A 19,927-nucleotide genomic window follows, 5' to 3' on the forward strand; every position below is an offset into this window, starting at 1 on the left:
AGAAGAAGAAGAATTCGAATCACGTGACTACTGTTGAACCAGGAAGATCCACGGTGTTACCAAAACAACTCAGGACTACCTTGTAGAGGCGCTACAAATAACTTCTTAGTCGTCTCCTGGTATCATCTTCACTTGGACATGGATGGTATGTCGTGTGTTAACTTCTGAATTGTCTGTCTGAGTAGCCTTTGGTTCTTTATTTTAGCCAAAGCGACAGACTACGTTAGATAGCTAAAATTAGCGCTTTAGCTTGGGTGTGTGGTTAGCCGGGTTAGCTGTCTGACCTGTTTTTTGTTGGGGTTTTTTCCGTTTATCACATTTGACGTCCACTGAGTTTACGGACTCATTATTAAATGGGTTTTATTGGGCTGTGCCAGAGTCTTTTCTTAGCAGTGACTTCTACAGTAGGAATGTGATACAGCAGCCAGAATTTGATTGGAACAACTTTGACAGACGGAGACACATTTCATCGTTCTCCCCCGGTCCTGTTAGATACAAGTCATCGCTATAAAAGTTTAAAAAAACAAAAACAAAAGAGCTTCCTCTTGCCTGCTTAAACGCTCAAGATGTGTTTCTTTAACTTATATTTATGCATGTACCTGTTCTTACAGATATAAATATAACTCAGACATTTGGTTCAGTTGGCTTGATTTGGGAAAAAATGAACTTAAAATAAATATATAAATGTATTTCCGGTATCTACAACCGTCCGCTGTTTTCTACATTATCATTGTTGTTAAAGTAGACTTGTTATACTTGATACTTACTATACTTACTATGATTTATTATGTGACATCGGTTAAATAAAACTGCAGGCTGTTCTCGATGACATCATACAGATCCAAAGGTCGGGAAAAAAAAACCTGCCTGAATTTGAGTGTTTAATTAAAGCAATATGAAGCCTGAGCTTTTGGTTCATAGTGTGTAGCTGGACATATACTTACACTTATTTAAAACTTTGATCTTGTTTAATGTGAACTTTTGATAATTTATATAATATATGATAAGCACAATACCTATTGTGGTGCTAAGCCAGAGACAGAAACTGCCCAACGTGATCGTTCTAAATAGCTCACTGAATTCGAGTGCGTACTTTAACACAATGCCAGTTTGTGAAATTTCTTCTCTCTTAGATATTCCACGATCTGCTTGAAGTGGTATTTTTGTAAAATCGGAGTTTAGGAATCACAACCACTCAGTGGCAGACCACATAAATAATGGGTTTGCAGAGGGCTGTGGCCCATTGATGTAAAAGTCGTCAACGCTCTGCTAACTAAATAACTATCTCCAGTGTCCCTCTGGCATTAACATTAGCACATAAACTGTTTTGGGAACTGCATGGTATGGGGTTCAATGGCAAGCAGCTCCTGTAGATGTAATGTGTAGTAAGGTGCCCAGCACGTTTGTCCATATAGTCTATGTGACAGTTTATGTTATATACACTCCAAATGTCTGACTCTGTCTCTCACCATCTCTTCACAGAAACACTCTTTCAGTTAAAGGTATGTTCCAGTGAAAATCTTAAACCTATATCAGACAACAGATAACTTAAAGTGGGATATTTATTAATGTATTCACATTTTTTCTCTGTGGATCACAGTTCACTTCCAAGCAGCTGGAGAGGCTGGCCAAGAAGGCAGAGAAGGATTCTGAAAAAGAGCAGGCAAAGGTCAAGAAGGTAAGCAGGCCAATTAGCTGGGGTGACGTAAGGGCCAAACGGTCCCACAGTACACTGTATACATCTTTCTTGCTCCACACATGTCATCATTCTAATACAGACAAAATGAAATGTCTGTATGTCTGCTCTTTACTTTTATTGGCATCCGTTTACTAGTTCTAAGTCATCATAAGGTGCTTTATTGTATTGTAAAGTAAACCCTGTACAGTATTAGAGGGAGAACCCCAGCAGTCAGATTATTGCCTGTGAGCACCACTTGGTAAGGGTGGTGATGAAGAACTATATATTTACTAGGTATGTGTGTTTTTAAAGGGATGTCAAATGCTGTCATTTTTCTGTAAAGCAAATTTACCTTGCCTTTAGGTATAAATAAAGTTACCTTACCTTACCTTACCTCCCTTTCAATAGCAAGTGACTTCCAGCAGACAACAATGTCAGTGTAAGTGGAAATTTGGATAGCACAGACAAAACAAACAGGAGCCTGTTTTAATGTTAGATTTGAAGTACAATAATCGGAAACACCATCTCTTCGTCATCAGCTCTAAGTTTAGCAGATGTGAGCAATGTAAAACATCCAGTCTGTTATCATCAACATTAAGGGAGCCTATCTGCATTTTTCTGCTTTCTTTTTTTGACATGATATGAGGTAATGCTTGTGACGTAATGCTTTGTGCTTTGTGATCTGTGCAGTTGTGCAGTAGCGTCTGCTAATAAGCTTTGGGTGTGGCTGTGTGTTGTAGTAAATGGAAGATGATGAGTCAGTGAGTAGAAAGACTACTCCATGGAGGAGATTTTTTTTTTTAATTTATTTTAACTGGACATCATTAGCACTTAACAAAAATGCAAATGATCCAGAAAATACTCACCAAGCTCTTTTTAGCAACCTGTGTACAGCGGCCTATTCATGCAGCAAATATCCAGCGACTTTTCATGCAATAAATAAAAATCTTCTGGTAAAGAATCAGCGCTTTAGTTAGTGTTTGCATCAAATGTGTGAGTTAAGAACTATGTGATCACTCACTTTTAGTGTCAGATGAACTGATTTGTGTGTTTCTAAACTCGTTACTCTCCTAGATTTTTACCACAATGTTTGTGAGAACTTACTCAAAATCAATGAATTTAATATCAATTTCTGCACAAGTGAAATCCTCACTAATTACTGAAGACAGAGACCAAGTTATTTGCTGCCATTTCCAGTGGTTCAATTTAAGTGAAACTGCTTTGATTGATGGGTGACCCAGCAAAAGGAACTGTAGTTCGTAGCCTTTTGCTCAGGTGGTAAAACAGCTGGCAGACAGTGATGACAGGGTCCAATAAAAAGTATGAAAGTATAAAAAGCTTTTTTTTTTTTTTTTTTTTTTTTTTTAACCTTTTTGAAATATTTATTAGTAATTTTATTTTGTGACTCAGTATTGAGGCCATTATTATTAAAGCAATAACTGAAAATGTGAAGTGAGTTTAACTATAGACCTAAAGACAAGACTCAAGGGAAAAAAATAAAAAGTAAACATATTGTAGGTTCTTCTGATTATTAGTCAATGTAAATACATGCAGTTAATAAATATAAATACAAATGATATTGAACTGAATAAAATAACATTCAACACTTACTAACTACTACTAACTACCTGACCTAATGAGTACTTTTTACTCCCTAACAACACCCCTAATCTAATAACAATCCAACAAAAAGAAACCTCCGACTCAGTCAAGAAAACTCAGTGAAATTAAACTGAAACTGGAGAAAACAGAAACACAATCTTACAATTCAGTGATCGTGGTGTAGTTATGCTGATCATTTTACCAGTCTGCTGACACGTGGAGTGGCACACATGAACCAGCAGGTGGCAGTACAACACTAGCTCAGCTAGTTTTAGGTATTGGGCAGGTCTGTCCCAATTAGAATGTATGTTTGCCGTAGAGAATACAGAAGTGCTATTCAAACGCATTCTCGAGCAACGGGGTTCTGACATGACAAAGCTTTTATTATCTGAAACGTCAGAAATATTTCACTGTTCAGTCATGACAGGTTTCCCTCCTGCTTTGCTTTGTTGAAAAGCTGACATGCATTTGAAATGAGGAAAGATGGAAGTTTGCTCTTTGATGCTCCTGCTGTTTCCTGTTACCACTGCTGAAAGAAATATGATTATTGCCAACTTCATGCAATCTGTTCTGCTGTAAATTATTTGTGTTTTAAATGAGGTGGATCACGTGTAAGGTTGGGTCACTCTAATCACAACAGAGATGGTTGCTGTTTATTATACATTTCATAATTATACAACCAGGATCACAGTAACATCATAAACATTTGGACTTTTAACAGACATTGGTGTGAATTGAGCACATTCCAAAGAAAAACAAATGCTAATTTATTGAGTTGTTAGTTATGGTGTATGAGGAAGAACACAGGAATACACAGTAAAGATGCAAGGTTATTGCTGATTATGTCTTTGATATTATTGAACCTGCAGCGTCTATGCTGTGCTAACACTGAGCCAAACTTGCAAAGCTAAGTATATTTTTAGTAAACAATTGTTTAGTTACATTTATGGCTGTAATTCCTGTAATTGTTCTAGTTCATTTGTCGCTTGTATGTGGAGTGTCTACAGTAAAATTTACCTAGTGATGTTCTGTGTATCAGTCCTAGGATGTATCCACCCTGTCTGTGCACATAAACAAAGGATTATTCTGAAGCTGAAAAGTGTTAACAGCATCTTTGTCTCATCAACAGGCTTTGCAACAGAAAAATGTGGAATGTGCCAGAGTTTACGCGGAGAATGCCATCAGGAAAAAGAACGAAGGCCTTAACTGGCTGCGCATGGCGTCTCGAGTCGATGCCGTGGCCTCTAAAGTCCAGACCGCTGTTACCATGAAAGGCGTAAGTTAGTGTTCAGTCAGCTCAACAGTTTGAATCAAAGACATATTTTTCTATGTTGAAATGAAAGATTCTAAATCAACTATTTTCATATCACAAAGTGTGTATGAGACGTATGTTACAAATGCCTTTTCTTTACCTTCCAACAGGTGACCAAAAGCATGGGTCAGGTCACCAAGGCGCTGGACAAAGCTCTGAACTCCATGGATCTCCAGAAGGTCTCTGCAGTCATGGATAAGTTTGAAAGCCAAGTCCAGAACCTCGATGTCCACACCTCAGTGAGTGCCTTCACTCTTTGTTTGTAGAGCACTTTTTCATGCTTTTTAAAATTCCACAGTAGCGCTAGAGGATGTAATAAGTCAAACCCAGCCTTGCACTCTCTGACCTCACATTCCCTTTGTTCTCTCCTCACCTCTTTTTTTTGTGCACCAGGTCATGGAGGATTCCATGAGCTCAGCAATGACGCTGACCACGCCTCAGGAGCAGGTGGATGACCTGATCCACCAAATAGCAGAACAGAACGGCCTGGAGGTGATGGACCAGCTCAACCAGCTGCCTGCCGGGGCTACCTCAGTGGGCGCAGAGAGCTCACGGAGCCAGGATAAGGAGGACCAGCTGTCTCGACGGTAGGAACCAGATTCTATAAGTTAAACATGTCCCCAGTAGCTATGGCTCTATGTACAAACCTCAAACAATTATCTGTTTAAATACCAAAAAACACCACAGCAATGACTGCTTATTAAATGTAAACAACACACACGGTGCAAATATCTTTTTGCAGTATTTCCTCTGCACTGTGATAGCACCATTTTAGCTCTTTTTATATTCTGTGACAAAATGGTGTCAGTCATCTGCAGACAGGTAGCTGGCCTGCCAGTTTCTCCTAACCCATGCATCCTCCCATTAACCCACACACCTGATGCGTCTGGAACAAATCGTAGCATTATACAACAAATTAGAACCATATTTGTGCAGGAGCTGGGTATGGAGCTGTGCAACACCTGTTTGAGTCTGGCGTAAATTAAAAAAAGACATTACATGTGTCTTATTTCAGCCCCTGCAGCTGTGTTATAACTTCTGATAACAAGAAACTTCAAAGTGTCCTCCGCGTTTCCCTTACTCACTGAATCCTCCCCCTCCTCACCTGGTTTTCATACTCTGGCAAAAACTTAATAAGTTACACACAATCCCGCGCTTCTGTGTTTACAACAGAGCACGAGATCAGGAAATCAGATTACTCCACAAGTCCCTGCCCCCACACTGAACACTGCTGTTGCGGTTGCAAAGTCATGAGGGAACAAGAAAGGCACAGTATGTTCAGTTCAGATATGACTCATCAGAATAATCAAATCAGCTTTTGAAAGAAAATGGAATTCTGCTTTAAAGCTTCCAAGTGTAGAAAATTGTTGTCTCCTTGTTTTTAGTACTAGTTAGTTACTTAGTCATTACTGTAGGTCTGCAGATGGGCGATAATGTGGGCTGAAAAGTAAAAAAACAAGCAGATTTTTCTATTAAATGAACCAAAAGTGACCAGTAGTTGAACAGAGCAAGCAATTCAACATCGCTTCAACCTTTTAGATTGCATCTTTTTCTTTTTGTATAGGAGTTAACTGTATCTCCCAGCCCAGTAAACGCTGCATAAAATAATTTGTTGACTTGAGTTTAAATGATTTCTCTGCGTGCTGTTGTGGCAGTCCTTGTATCTGACATCAAGTTATTCCGAGACAGCATGATTAGGACACAACAGGAATAGTTTCACACACCAGCCAGGCATTAAGTAGGTGTTATAAACATATAAAGGTGTTGCTGTCGTCCTGTGAGCGACAGGTTTCTGGCAGGAAAACGTGCAGCCAGGATGAAACACTGTTTGTGCATCTTGTTAGTGAGAGTTGATTTAATGTTTGATTGTGGTATCATCCAAGTAATTGTTTCTGGAAAAAAAATTGTCTTTTACAAGTGCTAACGCTCATTTTATCAGCTTTAACACAACGTTAGGTTTGATTTTCTAAGAAAAAATCATAAATTTCCAGAATTTAAGGTCAATTTTAAAGAAAATGTTTTCTGATGTTAGAAAACTTTGTCACACCACTTCATAAACAAGGAACCGCACACGAACATAACAATGAGAAGATGAAACTGTAATAATAAAAACACAATCTTTATCATTTCTTTACAAGTGTGTAACTTCTCATGTTTTATTCCTGGTCAATATTTATTTTGTATGCAACCATTATTTTAACCACTTATCCAGTTCTGCATTGCCCACCAGCCCATCACATTGCACGCACAGCCATTCACTTTAATATTCAGGATCCTGTGACCTGAACATCATCATCTCCACACAGAGAGGCCTCAACTGACGGGTCAATTCACACCCAGAACCTTCCTCCATGCTGTACTGTGCAAATCATAAAAGCACACCTGGCGGTGGTTACACGAGTTACTGCAGGCACCTGTTGGACGCAGCTAATTGTTTCACTCTCTGTTTGTTCACAGCAGAAGTCTCAGAACTTTCTGACTGGATATGATAAAAAGTATGCTGGGAAACGTTTGCCAAGCAGAAATGATATTTAAAGGTGTTACGGTGAAATAATGAGTGACCTGCAATGCACAATGAAAATAATTGTGCATTCCAGCATTACTTATAGTATATCTGTAGGTTTTTCCCTGTCAATGGTGCGAGCGCTGAAACACTGACAGGGAAACATGTTTTTAAGGCTTCTATATGTTACAAAGACCTTTAACTTTCCTCATATTTTTCTTCCAGGTTGGCGGCTCTACGGAACTAAAAGCTGCTGCAGGAGAGGCGACGGGGCTGCGTGGAAACAGACAACTTCAAAGATGGCGGCAACGAGAGCTGTGTGTGTTTCTATTGAACTGTTCCTACTGGGAGGACTTAATGAGCCTATTGATTTACCAACCTTCCCCCGTCTGCTCTATAAATAAGTACACACAAACACACAGCAGAAGAAGCAGCACCTGAGAAGGCACGGGCGTCTCTCTCTGGCTCACCTTCCCTTTTCGATCCATCTTCCTCTGTTATTCCCCGCTGGAATCTCATTTTACCTTCACCCTTCCCCTTTTCATCCCCTTTGTCGAATCACGGGCTTTCAGGTTGAAGATTTCTAAAAAAAACAAAAACACCTTTTACAAAATGATGAGTTTTAAAGAGTAGTTGTATTGATTATATGGGGGTTGGGTGGGGGTCAGAAAGGGTTTAAATTCTTTGGAAGTGATAGGAAAGGAAATATCAGTTGACAATAGACTTTGGAAACACTACCCCACTGAACTCCTTCCTTTGTCAGATTTTCCAATCTTCATTTGTGTAACACTGCAAACAACAAAGGACAATCTTTGTTTCAGGGTGATATTTTCCTATTTTATTTTTATTCAGGATTTATTTTGGATTGTTTCTCATGCCTGTATTCAGACTTTTTTTGCTTTGAACGCCTTATTTGGAATGCAGATGCTTGCATAGGTGCTTCTCCGCCAGTGCCTGATGGACAGTCTGTTGTTTAGAAGGCGAGAGAGGAATTTTCCGTTGCTCTTCCTGCCAGCAGAGCCTGAGATTCTTTTGTCCTGTTCCAGCCAACTTCTACGCTGTCTGTGAACAGCAGGGCCTCAGGTTTACATTTATTATCTGCGTCTCTGTAGCCAGATCTCTTTTGTGGTTTTTAAGGCTGAGCTTTTGATTTTTAGTGGCATTGAGATATTTTCATACGCTTCTGTATTTCAAAATAAAACGATCGTCCCCCATCTGTCTCCGTTCCACCCTGAATGGTTTCAGGAGAGTAGTCACATCAGATGTGCAGGCATGTGATGAACTCCTAATTTGCCTTGCAAACCACACATTTGCTTTTTGGTTACGCAGGAAATGAACTGGAGGAGGGTTTAGATTAGGAGCCGTTTTAAAATAAAATGTACAACAGCGTCAGAATGTGTTAACAAGATATCAGGAGACTGCTTCCCATTTTTTGTTTTGAACGCTCGTAGCTCAGCGTTGACTTGTTGAGGGCTTTGGCTTGTTTTGGTGTTTCCTTCTTTGAGTGTAGACATCACGCGGGCGAACTGGAAGAAGCAAGACCTCCACCTATAACAGAGAAGCTTCACCCTCGGTATAATGTTTTCAGTTTCTTCTCCATTTTAACAGGAGGGTTTATTTATACTCTGGTTCCTCATACTCTGCAGCACTTTTGTTTTGTATATTTATCTTGTGAAAATAAAGTCATACCCTATTACGCCGACCCATGCTTGTTGTTTGTGGTTTGTGGTGATGCGTTAGCATGAAGGTCAGAGGTTTCTTTCCACTGCACAAACTTTACTCATCTGCCTGCTTATCGAGGGACATACTTTGAACCTCAAAGTTGATTGTGAAAATGTTTATCATTCTGTGTCAGCGCACCAAACTGCAAAATTGGGAACTGTAGTGATGAGGGCATGACGTCAGCATTACTCAAGTCTTCTCTTCCAAACGCAGCCACTGATAAAGGTTTGCTGCGTGCCGACGTGTAAAAACCAACAGTGAAACGGCAGCTATGTCCCTCTTTTATGTGGTGTCTGCGGTTTAAAAAAATAAAGAAGATATGTTTTCATATATTTATTTTTAACTTAAAGAAAATTATTCCAAAATCATGAGCATGCCTAGTCTGTAATGAAGCAAAAATACTGAATTTCTAGTGAGATGTGTGAAAACCTTTTCACAAGGCACTGAGGATTTAAGGAGCTTGGAAAGAAAAGCGACTGGACTTGTTTAAGTTTCTGGAGGACGTTTCACCTGTCATCTGAGAAGCTTTTTAAGTTCTAGGATCAAATTGATCAAATACAATCCTAGGTATTTAAACACAAGTGGGAGTTGTCCCGTTTGAGGGTTGTTGACCTATTATTGATCGTGAGCCAAGGTGTGAAAAGGGGTGTTGGTCATTAGCAGCAGAGGTTTCGTGTGAAACCATTGTGAGATTTTGCCTCACCCTGTGACCTATAAAGCTCAACTGAGGCAAGTTGTGAGTGGGCGTTAAGGCCTCTGGGAAGGGATCTTAAAACGGGATTATAGATGGCAGACCGTTTATGTTGTAAGCCCCGCCCTCTGTTCAAAGATGGTCGTTCACAATGTACATAGATGGCTTCTTTCATTCCTCTTTCAAACATTTGTCTTCTTGGTCCAAAATGTGAGCATTGGCATCCTTGAAAGAGTGACCTTTGACCTTTAGGTGCAGATGTACAGCTGTTGTTGGCTCTGCAGTACACTGGGATGTTGTGCTTGGTGAAGAATCACCTGAGTTTCTCTGATAAACCTACATAAAGGATGACAGTGTTGTTTTGTTTGAATTCAATTCAATTTTATTTATATAGCACCAAATCACAACAAAAGTCGCCTCAAGGCGCTTCATAGGTACAGAGAAAAACCCAACAATCATATGACCCCCTATGAGCAAGCACTTTGGTGACAGTGGGAAGGAAAAACTCCCTTTTAACAGAACCAGGCTCAGGGAGGGGCGGGGCCATCTGCTGTGACCGGTTGGGGTGAGAGAAGGAAAACAGGATAAAGACATGCTGTGGAAGAGAGACAGAGGTTAATAACAGATATGATTAAATGCAGAGAGGTCTATTAACACATTATGATTCTCCCTGGTTGGTGTCTGATCTTCTGTACAGTGATGAAAGCCCAGTTAGGATAACTACGTGTTTTAAGAGCTTTCTTTACATGTGCGTGTTCCTTTTCTTTCTCTTTCGGGAACACTTTCTTCCCGGTCAAACAGTAGGTACTGGGCTGTGTGTGTGGGCTCCTGATAAACTTCAGTGTTGAGGTTTCATTCTCCTCACTGCACACAGCACAGTCCAGAAATTTCAAACTATTACCTTTTGTATCCTCCCTGGTTAAAGTTTCTACTTCTTGGGTTTGGATTTTGACCCAGGTGTCATTCATGTATCTGTGACAGTAGCTGGGTGCTGTCACTTTGAAAGATTCAAGAGCCTTACTTTCCATTTCCTCCATGTAAAGGTTGGCTACAATATGCAACACCGGGAGGCCCGTGGCACATACATGTTTTTGTCTGTATAAGACCCTTAAAATATATGGTGTTAAGGCAGAGGTCCGACAGTGTGCAAATGGGATCGGGAGTAAAGCTGGTTCTGTTTTCCAAGCAGCTGTTTTGCTGTAGTCGTTTTCTGACAGTCTCCACTGCTTTTCTTTGCAAACTCCTGAGATTACCATGACCTGGATGACTGAGAACCTACACAGTCACACTGAGGCTTTCTTCTTTTGAAGTCGCCATTCATGATGTTCAAAGATGCACTCGAGTGGGATCTCAGTCCTCGATTTGATGTATCCATTTTTCTTGTATCCCACCTCTGCCCTCACGGTTTCCTTTGATACCATTGGCTTTATGCACCAGCTGTCCTGCAACATACTGGCTGCTTTTTCCCAGTTGTTTCTGTCTTTACTTGATTTTCACTTTACTTTAAAAAGTAATTGGTTAGCTTTAGATACCCAAAACTGCTTGGATTTGTTTAGGCAATACAAACAACTTGATTAGTTTTAGGTATTAAAAAGTACTTTTAGGCACTACAAAATACTACAACTATTAAATTAGGTTCAAATAACATGTATGATTATCTAGAGACTGGTGGTGGATCACCTTACCCCGTTGTCCTCTACTTGATAACCATCAAGTAACCTTGCACAGAGAAAAATGATGAGTTTGAAAGGACAGTGTGTGTGCAGCCTAACCACCAAAGGACACCTTAGAAAAGCCAGATTGAAACTTATTAGCCAAAGGACACGTCTACTTCTTTGGATGAAAATCTGATAGCTCACCTCCACCTGACCTCTATGGGTTCTGAATATACAGTGCAGGAGGTGACTCTCTTAGTTCATAACGGTGGGGAGGTACTTAGAATGTCCACCGAAGCTAAAAGGAGAGAAAACTGGGACTAAAACATCACAGAGGAAGGTGACTTCATTCTCTGCTAAGGATGCATTACCCCTCCGTAATAACAGCAAATGGTTACTTGCTGCTAGGAAAATGAATAATGGCTGCATTTCACTTAGACAAAGTGCTGGTATTTTACATACAGAGGAAACCTCTTTCTATCACTATTGCAGGAAACCTCATGTTAAAGTTCATTTTTGTTGTACCTCTCTGCCTGCCGTAGGTCAAAATACTGAATGTAACTTGTACTTCATGCTCAGCATCCAATCATTTCTTCGCACTTTACATTGAGGTTACCTTAGGAGAACTGTTCTGCTAGCATAAGAACAAGTTCGTGATGTTAATGGGACAGACAGCTTCAGATGTTGATAAACCCACTGACACAAAAGCGTTATTGTTAAAGAGATGAAGTAACAGAGCAGTGCAGTAAAACATCACCTGTAACGGATATGATAACATGTAAATGATATCAGGCTGTAAATTCTGCAGCAACCTCAACACTCGAAGATGCTGTTTTAACTGGGTTAAATGAGAGTTTATAGTCAGACAGCCTTACCCAGGCATTTACCAACCAGAGGTTATCAAATCTGGGCAATGTGAAATCCAATCAAGTACATCTACATGAAGTGCTCTGAGAGTACCTTAAGGATTGGTTCAGTCAAACAGTTGGAGTGTAAAGCACTGTACACTTTGTACTGTACACTCTGTACACTGAGCTACAACGATGGAAAGACAATTACAATTATCTGGTGACAATAAAACAATGTAAAGCCAGTAAATAGAGGACAGGCATGTAGGCACTGCAAGTCAAACTGCATGCCATAGTGTTGGTTGGTGTTTGTGTGTGTTTGTCACAGAAGAAGAATGTACTGTGTTATTATAATACCAATAGCCCAAGCAAGACAAATACAGGCTCAATGTTATAAGAATGTATAAAATTATTATTATATACCTTAAATATAAGAGGAAACAGTAAAACCTTAAACCTAAAATGAACATCCACATTTTTCCAGATGATTTTTTTTAATGTCCTGATATGTAAAGGAAAGAGAGTGTACTTTATGCTTTATACTTTTATACAGTTACCTTGATGTCCAATATTTAGGCCTCTGTGCATTAAAGGCTTGAAAAGCAAAATTAAAGTGCTGTAACTTCTGCTGGCAGTACGTTGCTCGTAGTAGGATTACTGTTGTGTTGCCTGGTGCAAATTTGGCATTTCAGGACAATGCTTTTCGATTAGTCATCATGGCTGCTTGTGATCTAATTTGCAGCACAAGGCAGATCACGACAGTGGCTTTATGAATATTCATACACTGTGCAAATACAGGCGTCTGTGCTCTCTGGGTAAACCGATGAAACCACATCAGGAACAGAAAATGCAATTTCCCTCTGAAGAGTAAAGATGGGTGGCGTTTTTCAATTCCTCTTCCTTTATTTCCTCCTACTCTCCCTGGCTGTCTCCTTCTCTGTGTTTGTGAAATAAAGTAATGAGGTAAGTGATCATACCATGGATAAATAATTCGACAGCTCGGGGGAGCGGCACAAATGCCAGGCAGGAAATGTGCGTGCCTGGCAGCTCTACAACAAACTGGCTGTCACTCCATGAAATGTCAAAGTGTAGGCCACGGTGATCACCCCAGCAGGTTGTCTGGGCGTACGCCGCGTGTTCTGCTGAGGACTCCCCCGCCTTTTCTTTTTTTGGAAGCCTTGACTTAGCCGTGGTGACAGAAGGAGGACGCACAGCTCATGAAAACACAATAGATGATGAGCAAGCCCTCCCAGAAGTGACTTGACCACAGTGAGAGAGATGAGCCTGTGGTGAGAGAGATGAGCCTGCGGTGACATTGCTCACCTTCCACAGGGAAGCAAAACTGGAGGTTATGAATTGAAAATGGCTTTTAAATATGTGAGTGAGTCCCAGCAGAAGCCGGTTACTATAAAAAGACATGCGGGCAGGGTTATGTCGACAGCAGGGATTTCCTCTTTCATGCCAGAGTCCTGCAATGTGCGCCCGTGTCAGGTTTCTGCCGTATGTGTAGGACAAATAAGCACTAACCTGTTTGACAGCAGGTTTGAATGAGCATAATTGATCACTGTCACAATATACTCCTGGAATAAAAGGTGAGGAGGCAGCCTTGAATGAAACTCTGGGTGAAAGTTTAGAATAGAAGAATCGCCCTTTATTGTTAGTTTGGATTAGACCCAAGCCGATCAAAGGTTTACAGTAAACTAAGAGCATTACAGGGGAGTGGGGCACTTCAGCATGACTCCCTTGTTATGAAAAAAATGAGAGAGGCGTTGACGTGTGAAATGTCACTGTTTTGGTCAGTTTTTTTTCTTCCAGCAAACCTCATGGTGAACTGGGCAGCAACTAAACCTTCTGCTCGAATGGCAAACAACAGAATGTATTCCACTTTTCAAAAATGTTTTAATTTTAGTGCATTAAAGTATGCAAAAGCATTGTCCCATCTCAACACAGGGGGGATTGTGACACAGACCTCAGCAGCACAGACTTCCTACGCCAGGAACCATAATTCAAAGAGAGATAGCAGATTTTCTTCATTATTTGTATCTGCCGTTTGTATCTTTTTAATACATTTTGTGCATATTTGCAATCAAATTAAATGCCTTTAGTAGTCTTTTTGTATCTCTTTCTTTAATGTTTTGTATGTCATTTTGCATCCCTTTGTGGTTGTTTATTATAATTCCGCTGTTTTTGACCAGTTTTGGTAATTTTATAATTGTTTAGCAAATTTATCTAGTTATTTTGTGCCTATTTAGTCATTTTGCATCCCTTTGTACTCCTTTTTTGTATCCATTTTCATTTTGTATTGCTTTGAAGCTGTTTTATGTGTCATGGATATTTTTGGGAGTGTTTTGTCTTTTCTTTGTAGACATTTTGCACCTCATGAGTTGCTTTGTGTCTCTTTGTTTCTTTTTCATGCATTTGTAGATACGTCGCATCTATTTTTTTTGTCACTTTGCTGCACTCTGTTTTTCAACTCTTTGTAGTCCTTTTTTGCCACAAGCCAATTACTTAAAATGCAGAATGGGAGAAGTTTCTTCTTAATAATCGAATCGATTTTAAATTTCTTATTGTTGACTTATAAAATCCTAAATAATATGGCCCCCGATTACTTAGCGGATCTCCTCTGTCTGTGTAGCCCTAAGAGAGCTCTAAGATCATCGGGTCAACTGCTCGGCTGAAGACCAGAGGAGACCGTGCCTTTGCCACTGCCGCACCCAAATTATGGAATAATCTTCCTCTTGACATTCGCGCATCAGATTCTATCCAATCTTTTAAATCACGTTTAAAAATGTTCTTGTTTAATCTTGCATTTAAGGCTAATTAGTGTGGTTTTTATCTGGCTCTGCATTTATATTATGTAATTATTTTATATCTGTAATTTAGATTTTATATTCAGATTTTATCTGTATCATGGTTTTACTGGAAAGCACTTTGGTGTACTTAGGTCTTTAAATGTGCTATACAAATAAATTTGATATGATATGACGATAATAAAAGAAGCTTGTACTAAAATTCATTATATTTACTACCTTGATTGCTGAAAAGCATGATTGAGTTCAATAAATGCATCAATAATGTGTGAATTAAATAATATAGTATATTTGTATGATTGCTTCCATCATAAGTTGTTAATATTAATACCTGGATTTCAAGATGTTTTCTTAATTTGATTTGACTGGAGGATCCGGTTGCCTGAATACAGATACCAGCAGGTCAGCTGTTTTGGTCTGAATGCCTCCTTTGCTTGTGTTTAGTGGGTAATCCCTGGCTGCCCCTCCTGTGGATACAAATCACGATGTTCTCTTTCCCATGTGACCGCCCCTGTTTGTCTGAGCAGGGAGAGCTGAAGCCGAAGACCGCTCTGATTGGCTTAATGAAGGACTGCGCTAAGGTAAACACACTCACCCAAACACTAACAGGAAGTGCTGGGATTTTTCTTTACAAAATAAATGCATGTGTTAAATGGGCCGATTACTACAGCAACACCTATTACAAACAACAATTCAATTCAGTTTTCAATTCAGTTTTATTTATATAGCGCAAAATCACAACAACAGTCACCTCAAGGTGCTTTATATTATAACACACCTGTGAACTGGCAGAATTTGGTGAGTATGTTTTATGTTGTTGTGTTATCATTGTTAATTATTCATTTTTCATTTTTTAAGTTGCTGATTAACTAATATTTTCAGATGACAAAGAATTTTAAACATGTAACATAAAGCAATTTAACAGGCACACAAAATTCTGTTTTTCAGTAGGAAAATTTCTCAGCAAGTCTTTCACCCAAAATCAAACTGCTCAACCTGAGCTGTGCCACTGATGTACTGTACTCATTTCTAACCCTATCCATCCTGGTCGCTCCTAATGGAAATCTTATCATTTTTATCTGTTCGTCCCACCATACATCATAGCAGGTTTGACCGTCATCTCGTAAACCTTCCTTTTCACTCTTGCTGCCATCCTTCTGTCACAAATCCCCCCTGATACTTGTCTCCACCTGCCTACACTTTCTTCTTCACGTCTCGTGTGGACTGTGCACTGCTTTGGATGGTTGATACTCAACTATGTTCACTGCCTCTGCTCCTTGCAGCTTCACTGCTACACACCTGTATTCTGTCTTGCATTCATCTACCTCCATTTCTCCTGGCTCTCTTCCACCTGCTCCCTACTCCCACTATGAAGAACAATGTCATCTGCGAACATCATAGTCAGCAGAAATGTCTGCCTGGCCTCCTCTGTCAGTCTGTCGTTAACATTATAAACAAAAAGGGGGTCAGAACAGTAGTGTGTTTATTAGATATAATTCAGATGGATTTTAATTCCAAATTTTTTGCTTTATGTTTACTAAGGGTGAAAGTGAAGTTTTCTTTTTTAGCTTTTATTTTGACATCCCTTGCCCGGAAGTACACCCTGTTCGTGCACGTTCGCTTCACCAAAACATCATCGAGCAGCAAACAAACGGCTGCGAAGCTACGATGTTTTCTGTTTTCACCAACCGGAGAGACAAAAAGGACGGAAGAAAACGGTGCGGGTGTGCCTCAGCGTGACCGACATCTTAGCAGCGAGTAGCCAAAAGGAGACCTGTGCGAGTGTTTTCTTCCCGGGGCTGCCGCCGGAGAGCTGTGCCTCGACAAGGCTGGGCGGGGTGATGTTTAGGTTCCGGTATAAAGGCAGCGACAAAATGGGAACCAGACGAGATGTGAAGCCGGCAGCCCGCGCTGTGCTCTTATCTCGGAGACTAGAATGAGAAGTTGGTCGCCCGGGTGTGAAAGGGCGGCGGTATAACCGTCTGGGGAGGCCACTGGCGGGGGAGAAGCGTGTCGCTGCCGCGTCCCTCCGCCCCTCATCCGCCAGTACCATGAGGACGATCTTTACATTCTGCTGTCTTTTCCTTATTACCGGCGGATCGGACCGGGCGTGGGCCACCGGAAACCTCACTGTCGATGGCAGCAACAGGACCAACGCGACGGCCGACAGCAGCAGCAGGTATATCACAATCGGGGACGGGTCATTGCAGGAGTTCGAGTTCCCTGAATACACCAACGGCGTGATTGTAATCTCCAGCCGATACCGGAGCGCCGCGGCCGCCAGGACCGGCCGCCAGAGCTTAAGGCAGACTGTGAGAGTTCACTCCTTGGAACCAGAGGTGCTCTCGATAATCAACGTGACGGACGGCGGCCACGGAGGACAGGCTCAGAGCTACATCATCAACATCCGCTCTGGGCTGCCGGGCAGGGCTCAGCTGCAGATCCAGCTGCTGGACCTGGACCAGGGCTCGGTGCCGGTTCTGATTGAGGAGAGGACAGATTACTGCATCAAAGTGGAGCCCAGTGAGGATGACCCGGCCACCCGGCTCATCCAGTCGGGTGGTCTGTCCCATTTCTCTGAGAACCCCGTTCTTTTTGCCTTGCTGCCCCTCATCTTTGTCAACAAGTGTGCCTTTGGGTGCAAGGTGGAGGTGGAGGTGCTGCGGGGCCTGCTGAAGAGCCCCATGCCGTTGCTCCTAGGCGCACTGGGTCAGTTCCTGGTGATGCCTTTATATGCCTACTGTGTGTCCCAGTTGGCCTCACTGCCCAAGGCACTCGCTCTGGGGTTGGTCATCACCTGTTCTGCCCCAGGTGGAGGGGGAGGATACCTGTACAGCCTGCTGCTCGGAGGCGACGTCACCCTAGCCATCTCCATGACGCTGGTCTCCACAGTGGTGGCGGCGGCAGCCATGCCTTTGTCGTCAGCCCTGTACGGTTGGCTTCTGGGTGTCCATGCTGCCCTGCACGTGCCCTTTGTGAAGATCTTGGGCACCTTGCTGTTCATTGCTATCCCCATCTCACTGGGCATGCTGGTGAAGCTGCGGCTGCCTGCCCTCACTCGCGTCCTGCTGGCGCTCATCCAACCCTTCAGCTTCGTGCTCATTGTGGGCGGCATCTTCATGGCCTACCAAATGGGAGCGTCCATCCTGGCTAACGTCCAGCCCCAAATCGTGGTCGTTGGGATTACGGTGCCTTTGCTGGGCCTGGTGGTCGGGGCTGTCCTGGCCAAGCTGGCGGGCCTTTCTCCGCCACAGAGGAAGACGGTCAGCATCGAGGTGGGCGTCCAGAACAGCCTGCTGGCTCTCGCGGTCATGCAGCTGTCTTTCCGGCGACTGGAGGCAGACTTTGCGTCGCAGGCGCCCTTCATCGTGGCCCTCAGCAGCACCTCGGAGATGCTGCTCATCGTGCTGGGATACGTCACCCAGCGGAGGCTGTGCGGCTCGGCCGTCCCCAGGAGCGACGCCTGATTGTAGCTGCAGTTTTGCTCTTAACGTTTTTTGAAGAATGAACCGTTTGAATCCTGTGGAAAGCTGGTGTCCCTCTGTCTCAGCCTCAAGACGCCCAACAATCACCAACCCAACATCACTGTTGTTGTACACAGGACAGTGAATGGACTTTTTATGGGACTTTTGTTGTCGTTTTGGTATTTTTTTCATGAAAACCAAAGGCCTTTTACCCCTTTTTGTGTTTATTTTCCAGTACGTACTTTTTCAGATAAGATTATACTGTGAGGTAAATGTAAATATTCTTAAGAAGACAAATCCCTATTAAAAGAAAAGATATTTTTCTACCAGATTACTTTTTTTTTTTTTTTTTTTTTTTTTTTTGTGATCAAAAAGCAAAGACTGATATTTGTATCATGTTTACAAGCGGTCCATGTGTCTTAGCCTGTGGAGGGGGACGTTTTGTGGGGTGGGGTTAAAGTGGAAACTTTTGTGACTCAAACAGGAACATGGTGAAATTATTTTGAAAGTATTTGCCTCTGATTGTGTGTCCGGGATCTTTAAATCCATGTACTTGAATATTTGCAAGGAGAAATTCAGAAAAAGTCAATAAAAAAAAAATTCTTGTTAAAGCAGAACTTGGCTTGTTGAGTGTGTGTGTGTATGCATGCATGTGAGCATGTGCCAGAGAAAACCTACCAAACAGGTCAGTGCCCTCTGAGGCCCAACAGGCTGTTTGTTGAAGTTAACGGAAGCCAGGCTGCTTTCACACAGTCACGACCTTTATAAATGTTTGGTTTCGCTTTGACGTGAAGATGGTGAAACTGACTGTTGAGTGTTTTAATACTGAAACTTTCGTTTTTGCCTCTTTCAAATTGTGTAATCAACCACACAGTTAGTGAGGGGCTTTCTTTGGGCTAAGCCATTCATATGTAATTAGGACAAAGTGTGGTACATCGATGTGCTTAGAGGAAGCAAATATATTTGAAACCACTGAACAGTTCACCAGATGGCTCCAGTAGCACCTTGGTGTTAGTGCACCAGGATTTCACAGGCACTGTAACTCACCTTCAAGCACATATGAGTGATATTCTTCATATAAGTGCAACTGTGACAGTAAGATTTTTACTTTTGCAAACAGTGTTTACTTATATTCAGTTTGATTGCTACAGTGGGGTCAACAGGGTTTAGTTTGACTTGCTTTTAGTGTTAAGAAAATTTAATCATCTACTATAATAAGAGATTGATAAAATCGAGGAATCGGTGACCGTGTTACATTATCTAAAAACATCAAGTTTTAAGTTTATGAGGTCCCAGCTGTGCCAAAATTCACATTCACTCCATGTCGACTGCATAAGCGACCAAACATTTGTCTGTATTTCACCTTTGATGAAACGGCTTCGACAAATATACCGTCGTATGTGTGTGTCAATCCATCATGTTACACTTCCTCTAATTTCCCCGTGTTGTTTGTCCAGTGAAGTTCCACATAGCCAGGCTTTCTTTGTCACAGCTGAAGCGAACCGAAGCTGAAAAGACGACACGCGTTTGCCACGTCTGTACATAATTTTGACACAATTGCAACATCATATAAAAAGCTTTAGTGTTTACCCTACGGGTGGCTGTCTCTGAAAAACGTGCTGCTGGGAGGTTTTCCAAATGA

General features: G+C 41.5%; 2 protein-coding genes across 2 annotated transcripts; both read left to right on the top strand.

The window, feature by feature from the left end:
- Positions 1-5: 5 nt before the first annotated feature.
- On the top strand, positions 6-8,797 carry chmp1a (charged multivesicular body protein 1A). The gene is made up of 7 exons (XM_026172634.2): positions 6-145; positions 1,483-1,502; positions 1,601-1,678; positions 4,410-4,556; positions 4,703-4,831; positions 4,986-5,179; positions 7,321-8,797. Exons 1-7 carry the CDS (start codon positions 139-141, stop codon positions 7,340-7,342), a joined length of 597 nt encoding a protein of 198 aa, XP_026028419.1. The 5' UTR covers positions 6-138; the 3' UTR covers positions 7,343-8,797.
- Positions 8,798-16,384: 7,587 nt separating this feature from the next.
- On the top strand, positions 16,385-18,902 carry slc10a3 (solute carrier family 10 member 3). The gene has a single exon (XM_026172635.2). It carries the CDS (start codon positions 16,873-16,875, stop codon positions 18,286-18,288), a length of 1,416 nt encoding a protein of 471 aa, XP_026028420.2. The 5' UTR covers positions 16,385-16,872; the 3' UTR covers positions 18,289-18,902.
- Positions 18,903-19,927: the final 1,025 nt, after the last annotated feature.

The sequence above is a fragment of the Astatotilapia calliptera genome, chromosome 7 (genome assembly GCF_964374335.1).
Source record: "Astatotilapia calliptera chromosome 7, fAstCal68.1, whole genome shotgun sequence".
Lineage (NCBI taxonomy): Eukaryota > Metazoa > Chordata > Actinopteri > Cichliformes > Cichlidae > Astatotilapia > Astatotilapia calliptera.